The sequence below is a fragment of the Sebastes umbrosus genome, chromosome 22 (genome assembly GCF_015220745.1).
Source record: "Sebastes umbrosus isolate fSebUmb1 chromosome 22, fSebUmb1.pri, whole genome shotgun sequence".
Classification (NCBI taxonomy): Eukaryota; Metazoa; Chordata; class Actinopteri; order Perciformes; family Sebastidae; genus Sebastes; species Sebastes umbrosus.
Window position 1 is genome coordinate 1,777,462 of NC_051290.1, and position 8,736 is coordinate 1,786,197.

Genomic DNA, 8,736 nt, shown 5'->3' on the forward strand with positions numbered 1-8,736 from the left:
ATACTTCTGGTGAATATAATCCATCAGTCTGATTTCCATAGATGTGTTTAGTATATACAGTTCCCTTTGTTAACATCTTATTTTGAAAACCAGACGTGTCTACTTCCTCTAACTTCTCCAAGGTGGTCTCTAGCTCTCCCGTCAGCTCCGTTCTCTTTATCCATCCATGGTCAGCTCCATCGGGGCCGTTTCAATGCAGAGAACACAAATGTCAGGATCTGGGTGCTCTACAGTCGTAGCGTCGGCCCGTTTGACCACGGAGACGATAGAGATGGCCGGCTCGACCACAACGTTACCGCCGTACCATAACGTTCCCTGCTAACTTTTTTTCTGATATTTTGCAGACTTTTTTCCGCACATATTTCGGACGTTCTTGAGACTTTTATGCAGACATATTCAGCCTATTTTGGCCATTTTTTTGGGCCATTTTTCAGCCTTTTTTAGAAGTTAGCATGCCGTTTTAGCCATGATGTCTAGCTCTGCTTTTCCTATCAATGTGTGAAACCCAAAGTGTTTCCATCCTTTACTGGATGTAATTAATGTTTACCACGCTGGGAGGGTTCAGGTGTCTGGCCCTCACTATACTAATTAAGCACTGATTTAATAATCTCACTAACAGTGGGATTAAATAGAGATATGTTTTGTGTTACATTCTGTTTAAGAGATATTATGATGTATTACATTCAATATATCAATATGTTTAAATAAAGCCACTGTTGACTGAAGACATTTTCAAACGACTACAGTGTTGACTTTCCTGTATCTGCTATCTCTTTGATAAAGGTGGAGTTCAATGTCACAGCTCCCATCTGTATCACATATCTTTAAAACAATGTTCCCCTGATTATCATCTCTCAGATGGAGGTCTGATGTTAGCAATGTTCAAGATAAAATCCTCCTTCAATGTCCTCTAACTAAAACACTATGTATTGATTTATATAATAGTAAATTAGGGCTGTCATAAATAAATAAATAAGTCGATGAATAAATAACAGTCATTTAATGCAGCAAAATAATATTAAAAATAAATGTAGCCATTAATTAATTGATAAAATGTGACATAAATTGATATTTCTGTCTGATTTTCTTCTTTATTTAATTATCTTTGTATTAATTCCCTTATTTTTTTACACTTTTGTTTAATTTTCCCATTTATTTATTTATTTTTAAATGTATTTATTTTTATAAATCTTTAAATTCATTTATTTACCATTTATTTATTTAGAAAATGCATTAAGAAAATGTAAAAAAAATCTGTAAAGAAATGTATAAATAAAAGAAAACAGAAATTAGTAACTAAATAAATGCATGACTATATAGATAAATAAATAAAAAATAAATGCAAACATTTAAAAATTCATATATTAAAGGGAAAATTAAACAGAAGAGTAAATAAACGAGGGATTTTTACAAAGATAAATAAATAAAGAAGAAAATTCAAACAGAAATATCAATTTATTTATTTATTGAGTAATTCTTTTATTAATTCATTTATTTTTTATTTTGGCAGGTTCCATCCTCCATACAGGGTGGCTGGCACACTGTTATTTATTTTCAGAGAGCGATATAACGGCTTCAGTTCACTGTCGGAAAGGGCTGTCCGAAGTCGTTATATCACCGTCTTCAAAGCCACCAGACTCCATTCACAAAAACAGTCATTTTACCTCTCACAGGAAGGCGTATAAATACCACGACAATAAATCACGAGTACACATTTTAGCGTCTTCGTGTGTCAAGAAAGGCGTACTTATTGCACACTAAAATTATTTATTCATTCAATCCTCTGAGGACATTGAAATACTTTTACCCTTCTCAATCCATCCGTGTGAAAAAGTTGGCAAAGACCTCCATACTTGTGCATGCTATAATAGACTCTTCACATAGAAATAGAATAGAAGTAGAGACATTTTTTTATGTGTGTCGTGCTCAACTAAAACTGAATCACTGCCAGCTCTACAGAGCTGAGGATTTAAAGCAGCAACACTACGTTTTTAAATTAATTTGAACTCTTCCATGGTGCGACTCATGATTTGGTGCTTCATCGCGCTGAAGACAAATCGGATGTTGTCCGTGTCCGTGGCGCAGGTGAAATGGGAGTAGATCATACTTTTCTCGTATGGATTGACACTGAGAAACATATCTAAGATGAAGTCTTTCCCTGCTCTGTCGTCATACTTGGGACCTGGTAGAAACAGACAGAGGGCAGAAACAGCACTGAAGGATTTACAGTCTAGTTACATAAAAAGCTCAAGAATATAAGACTGTATATGAATGGTTGCCAAACATTTAAGTGAGACTGTGCAACTTTTCAAAGAGGAAATAACACAAACTTTGAAATGAAAAGGTTTAATTCAAAAGCAACAGAGTGCTCCAGGGACGACGTATATTTGTAGGCCAATCGGGAATTTAGCATCGCCGTGGTTCCGTCGTCAAAAAGCCAATGAGATTGTTCCATTGGGTTTTGGATTATTGCAGAAAATAAGCTCTGTGGAAAACAAATGTTTATGATGATTCGAGGTCTCGCCTATTTGTGACGCGAGCCGCACAGTTCACAGCAACAACAGACAGTGAGAGTGATCTATTGACTGTATCATACCAGCAACATTACTACAGTTTCAACGTCTGTATCTGTAGAATATGTTACGGAGATGAAAAATACTTGTTTTTAAATCAACACTTCCTGCTTTCATTTCAAAATAAAAGCCCTCAAGCATTTTTTCTGTGGACAGAATTCCTTCATTTGTTAACACAAGGCTTTTATTCTGAAATATGTGCCGGACAGTGTTGTAGAACATGCAGTGACTTGCAGAGCTCCATGAATGAATAAAGTACGGGGTTTTAATTGTGGATTACTACTATTATTTACAAATGAGCACACGTTTCTTAACCTTTCTCTGTCTAAAATAAATATAAATGACATTTATAATGAAATGAAATGGACATTATGAAAGGCAAACTCTATGTAGAAAGAAAGGGCTGACAGCAAAGACCCGACGCGTCAATCACGCAGCCGCGCCACGCAGCAGCCGCGCAGTAGCCATGCCACGCAGCAGCCGCGCCACGCAGCAGCCGCGCCACGCAGCAGCCACGCAGCAGCCACGCAGCAGCCACGCAGCAGCCGCGCCACGCGCCCCTGACGTTCCCATCGTGGACGAAGTGTAATGTTGTATTCAGAACATAAATACCATCACGCTCGGCTGCCGTTTCCTCTTACCATCGTATTCGGGGAAGTAGTCGACCAAATGCGAGTGCATGATTTTCTCCTCCAGTAAATCTGTCTTGTTGAGGAACAACATGAACGAGGACCCTTGGAACCACTCGGAGGTTATGATTGTCTGGAACAAGGCCAGGCTCTCCTCCATGCGATTCTTCGGAAAAACACACACATGGCACAAACCTCTTAAGCATGAGCAGAAATATGGGATCAGACCAGAACAAGCTTCTCTGAGCGACTAAAGAGCTCCTCCTGCACATTTTTCGACATTTTTCGACATTTTCCAGAAATTTTTCGAACATTTGTCAGACATTTTTGGGACATTTTGGGCCCTGTGAGGGTTTCTGGACAATATCTGTCATTGTTTTGTGTTGTTAATTGATTTACAATAATAAATATATACATATATTTGCATAAAGCAGCATATTTGTCCACTCCCATGTTGATAAGAGTATTAAATACTTGACAAATCTCCCTTTAAGGTACGTTTTGAACAGATAAAAAAATGTGCGATTAATCACGATTAACTATGTACGATCATGTGATTGATCGCAATTAAATATTTTATTTGCCCTAATTGGAAGAAATTAGCTTTTAATTGTTGCAGGTTATTTCTGTAAGGCGGCAGCCTGCGTCTCACCTCGGTGACGGACTCGGCGAGGACTTGATCGTACTCGCTGAGCGCCGCCAGGAACATGATGGAATAGACCATCTCGAAACAGTGAATCCACTTCCTCCTCTCTGAACGCTGGCCACCCACGTCCACCATCCTGCAGACGTCGTTAAAAATAAAATCATCATGTTCCCCAAATGTAAATCTGCAGCATAAAAACATAATGAGCATAGAAACAGTCACCTGAACACCACGTTGTCCAGGTTAAAGGTGTACTCTTGAATACCCGTTGTGGGCACCCTGACCCTCAGGACGTCCTGCTCGGTCGGCAGATAAGCAGCATCACAAATCCGGTCCAAGTCGCTCAGATAGCTGTTAACAACAGGAGGAGAGTTGAGACCAGTTAGAGGGATTTAGATGGTGTTTAATGCCTTCGGTGGAATAACCACCGAAGGCATTAAACAGACAACTAGCAGATGAAACTATTTGACAACGTCTGAGGAGTTCCAGCTTCTGGTTTCACTCACTATTCGGCGGAGTCTGACAGCTGGTATTTCCTTTTACGACGGTAACACTCCTGAATCCCCGGGTCGCTCCACAGGCTCTTGATGGCCTCCACGTACGGGTTCGTTAACGTTGTGACCCTGTCCACATCAACCTCGCCAACGAGGCTGGCGTTGGCCTGAACAACAACAACAACAACAACAACCACAGATTTCTGATGAACATGATGTCATGTTTGTGTTCTTGTGCATTGTTGTTGGAGTGTTATGAAAGAATATAATCACGTTAGAGAGCACTGGGTTTATCTCCCACTACAGATGTGTAATTTACGGAAGCTCTGAGGTGATCCACACTAAAAGAGTTTTCAAATCTTAAAAGTAGGGCTGTCAATCAATTAAAATAGTTTATCTGTTCAAAATGTTCCTTTAAAGGGAGACTTGTCAAGTATTTAATTTTCTTATTAACATGGGAGTGGACAAATATTCTGCTTTATGCAAATGTATGTATATATTTATTATTGGAAATCAATTAACAACACAAAACAATGACAGATATTGTCCAGAAACTTTCACAGGGTCAAAATGTCCAACAAATGTCAGAAAAAATGTTGGAAAATGTCCAACAAAAAATGTCCAAAAAATGTCCAACAAATATCTGAAAAATGTCCAAAACAATGTCCAAAAAAACTGTCCAAAAAATGTCAGAGAAATGTCTAAAAAATGTCAGAGAAATGTCTAAAAAATGTCCAAAACATTTCAGAAAAATGTCCAAAAAATGTCCAACAAATATCTGTCAGGTACTGCATTTAGCATAAAGAATATGCTCCAATCATAACATGGCAAACTGCAGCCCAACAGGCAACAACAGCTGTCAGTGTGTCAGTGTGCTGACTTGACTATGACTTGCCCAAAACTGCATGTGATTATCATGAAGTGGGCATGTCTGTAAAGGGGAGACTCGTGGGTACCCATAGAACCCATTCATTGATCTGGAGGTCAGAGGTCAAGGGACCCCAGGACAGTTTTGTGACATGATGTCACACCCCCCAGTGTGACATCATGTGTACTTTCCTAAAGTCAGAGACAGAGCTCTCTCTACCAAACAGGACGAGACAGTCTGGTCTGGTCTACCTGGTTGTGCTCGTACTTGTAGGGGATGTGTAGCGTGTTCATGGCGTGGATCATGGCCTGCATGGCGGTGAAGATGTTCTGGTAGACCAGCCTGGTGAAGCCTCTCTTGTCCTCGTCAGAGTATCCTCGGCCGTGGATGATCCTCATCTGTTTGATGAAAGTGCTCTTTCCACTTCCACCAGTTCCTATAGGCCACCGACAGATAATATTACCGCACACACACACACACACACACACACACACACACACACCGACTTAAAGGAGAACGTTGGCGTTATTATAAACAGTATATATTTAACTCAACAAATCACATTAAAAGACCAAAACCAACAACTAGAGCTTCTTTTACACAAAGATCCCCGTAAAACATGAAGTGATATAACACTCACTAGTACTTTTACCTTTGATACTTTTGATTGCCTATTTTTACAGGAGCATATTCTTCTTTTACTCAAATATCTGAATGCTTCTTCCACCACTGTTTATCATTTCTCAAAACATTTCTCGTCCCCTTACCGAGCAGAAGGAGCTTGAATTCCCGTAGGGAGGCCTTCCCGTCCCGGCGGAGCTGCCTCTCGATCATATCGTTGATCCTGCGGGCCTCTTCGGCCTCCGGGCCGAGGCAGCAAACCCTCACGGAGCTCAAACTCATTCCTTCTCCTAGTGAAACAACTTCCTTCACCTCCTGTGAACAAGAGGAAGTTAACTTTGTGCAAGTCTGTGAGACAGCGAGTCCTGTCCTCTGTCCTGGCTGGTGATAACAGACAGTGGACCATGTGACAGAGGGCCGAGCTCTGATGGGAAATCCTCTGGCTGCCTTCGGTGAAAGAATAGTTTACGTTCCAGCAAATACAAGAGCTCTTACTGGCTGCCAGGACAGCAGAGTTTACAATTCATATACAACGGCTCTACATGCTGAAGCCCCTTCATCAGTCCAAACAGTCTGGACTCCCTAAACTTTGGAATATTTCACCTCTAACTGTTAACCCTCTGAGAGCCACAATAGAGCCGTTTTAGTCTTCTTTAGGAGGGTTCAGGGGGTCTTTAGAGGGAGATAGCAGGTCAACAGTAGATGGCACATAGAAGTGGTGTACATCATCTGAAAGCTGAGAACCTGGAGATTCATTTGAGATGCAGCTCAGCACTGTGAGTCAAGTTGTTCTAGTGTATAAGGGTTTAGAACATTATGATGGAAGTATATGATGGTCATTCCCATGCTCTATTATGTCTCATAAATTGTTGCAGCAATTCTTTGGTTGATACCATTTGTTACACAGATTTGGTGCTAAATTTAACCATTTTTTACCACTAAAGAATTGATCAAAATGATCAATAATCCCTCCAAAATACCACATTAAGACACCAAGACCTTGAGGAACACCATAGAAAAAGACATGCTGTGATTTGGGATCAAAAACTTTTGACATTTTTTTAGATTTCTGCAAGAATTGCATTTTTGCGGCGATTGGATGGCGAGCGCTTATGTTGTGTAAACTAGTCAGAAACCCCCTTATTGATCAATCTAGCTAGGAAAGCCATCCATCCTCTGAATGCTCTAGGTCTCTAGTTTGATCCATCCATCCTCTGAATGCTCTAGGTCTCTAGTTTGATCCATCCATCCTCTGAATGCTCTAGGTCTCTAGTTTGATCCATCCATCCTCTGAATGCTCTAGGTCTCTAGTTTGATCCATCCATCCTCTGAATGCTCTACGTCTCTAGTCTGATCCATCCATCCTCTGAATGCTCTAGGTCTCTAGTCTGATCCATCCATCCTCTGAATGCTCTAGGTCTCTAGTCTGATCCATCCATCCTCTGAATGCTCTAGGTCTCTAGTTTGATCCATCCATCCTCTGAATGCTCTAGGTCTCTAGTCTGATCCATCCATCCTCTGAATGCTCTAGGTCTCTAGTTTGATCCATCCATCCTCTGAATGCTCTAGGTCTCTAGTTTGATCCATCCATCCTCTGAATGCTCTAGGTCTCTAGTTTGATCCATCCATCCTCTGAATACTCTAGGTCTCTAGTTTGATCCATCCATCCTCTGAATGCTCTAGGTCTCTAGTTTGATCCATCCATCCTCTGAATGCTCTAGGTCTCTAGTCTGGTCCATCCATCCTCTGAATGCTCTAGGTCTCTAGTTTGATCCATCCATCCTCTGAATGCTCTAGGTCTCTAGTCTGATCCATCCATCCTCTGAATGCTCTAGGTCTCTAGTTTGATCCATCCATCCTCTGAATGCTCTAGGTCTCTAGTTTGATCCATCCATCCTCTGAATGCTCTAGGTCTCTAGTTTGATCCATCCATCCTTTGAATGCTCTAGGTCTCTAGTTTGATCCATCCATCCTCTGAATGCTCTAGGTCTCTAGTTTGATCCATCCATCCTCTGAATGCTCTAGGTCTCTAGTCTGATCCATCCATCCTCTGAATGCTCTAGGTCTCTAGTCTGATCCATCCATCCTTTGAATGCTCTAGGTCTCTAGTTTGATCCATCCATCCTCTGAATGCTCTAGGTCTCTAGTCTGATCCATCCATCCTCTGAATGCTCTAGGTCTCTAGTCTGATCCATCCATCCTCTGAATGCTCTAGGTCTCTAGTTTGATCCATCCATCCTTTGAATGCTCTAGGTCTCTAGTCTGATCCATCCATCCTCTGAATGCTCTAGGTCTCTAGTCTGATCCATCCATCCTCTGAATGCTCTAGGTCTCTAGTTTGTGGCTGTAAAGTTTCATGAGGCTGTGATTATCCTAGAGGTCACCTCAGGTCATTTAATACAGTGAGGTCAATGAAATGTCTCCTATGGGGACTAACATCATCACACATGAATCCAGTTGGGCTCATTGGATCCATAAAAGTCTCAGCTTTACAGTGATACACAATTTTATGCAATTCAAGACTACTTAGGGAAAAAAACTGCATGTGATTATCATAAAGTGGGCATGTCTGTAAAGGGGAGACTCGTTGGTAACAAGGAGAATGCAATGTACAATGCTTTAACTGTGAAGCACTTTCTAACTTTACATAAATACAAACAGCATACAATACAAAGTTGTGATTCATTTTGGGATATTTCAAGAGATTGAATATCAGTCTTTTATGTATTTGTTATGCCTGTCCCAGAGCTTTGGAAGTAAATGTTTGTTTTTATTGACAGAATTTGACTTAAAAAGTCCTCCAAGTGAAATATACATTTATAAAAAGCTGGAAACTGTCCTGTTGTGTGGCTCCCTCTGGTGGAATGTACCACCTGAATGTACTTTAGATTGTTACACCAGAGGG

General features: G+C 40.6%; 2 protein-coding genes across 2 annotated transcripts in view; one reads left to right on the forward strand and one right to left on the reverse strand.

Annotated features, from left to right (window-relative positions):
- Positions 1 to 8,736, forward strand: part of LOC119482103 — a 35,679-nt gene that overhangs the window by 7,683 nt on the left and 19,260 nt on the right. The gene's annotated exons all lie outside the window — the stretch shown is intronic.
- LOC119481899 (guanine nucleotide-binding protein G(q) subunit alpha-like) lies at positions 1,605 to 5,644 on the reverse strand. The gene is made up of 6 exons (XM_037759233.1): positions 5,462 to 5,644; positions 4,355 to 4,509; positions 4,071 to 4,199; positions 3,855 to 3,984; positions 3,215 to 3,368; positions 1,605 to 2,182 (listed from the first exon to the last, which is right to left on the reverse strand). The coding sequence occupies exons 1-6, from the start codon at positions 5,606 to 5,608 to the stop codon at positions 1,992 to 1,994; spliced, it is 906 nt and encodes a 301-aa protein (XP_037615161.1). The 5' UTR covers positions 5,609 to 5,644; the 3' UTR covers positions 1,605 to 1,991.

Bases quoted from the DNA above. Each gene is read 5' to 3' on its own strand.
- LOC119481899 (XM_037759233.1), bottom strand. From the start codon at position 5,608: ATGAGGATCATCCACGGCCGAGGATACTCTGACGAGGACAAGAGAGGC. The intron at 4,200-4,354 runs GTGAGTGAAACC...TGTTGTTAACAG, and splicing joins CTGTCAGACTCCGCCGAATA to CTATCTGAGCGACTTGGACC. The intron at 3,369-3,854 runs GTGAGACGCAGG...GTTTTTCCGAAG, and splicing joins TCGCCGAGTCCGTCACCGAG to AATCGCATGGAGGAGAGCCT.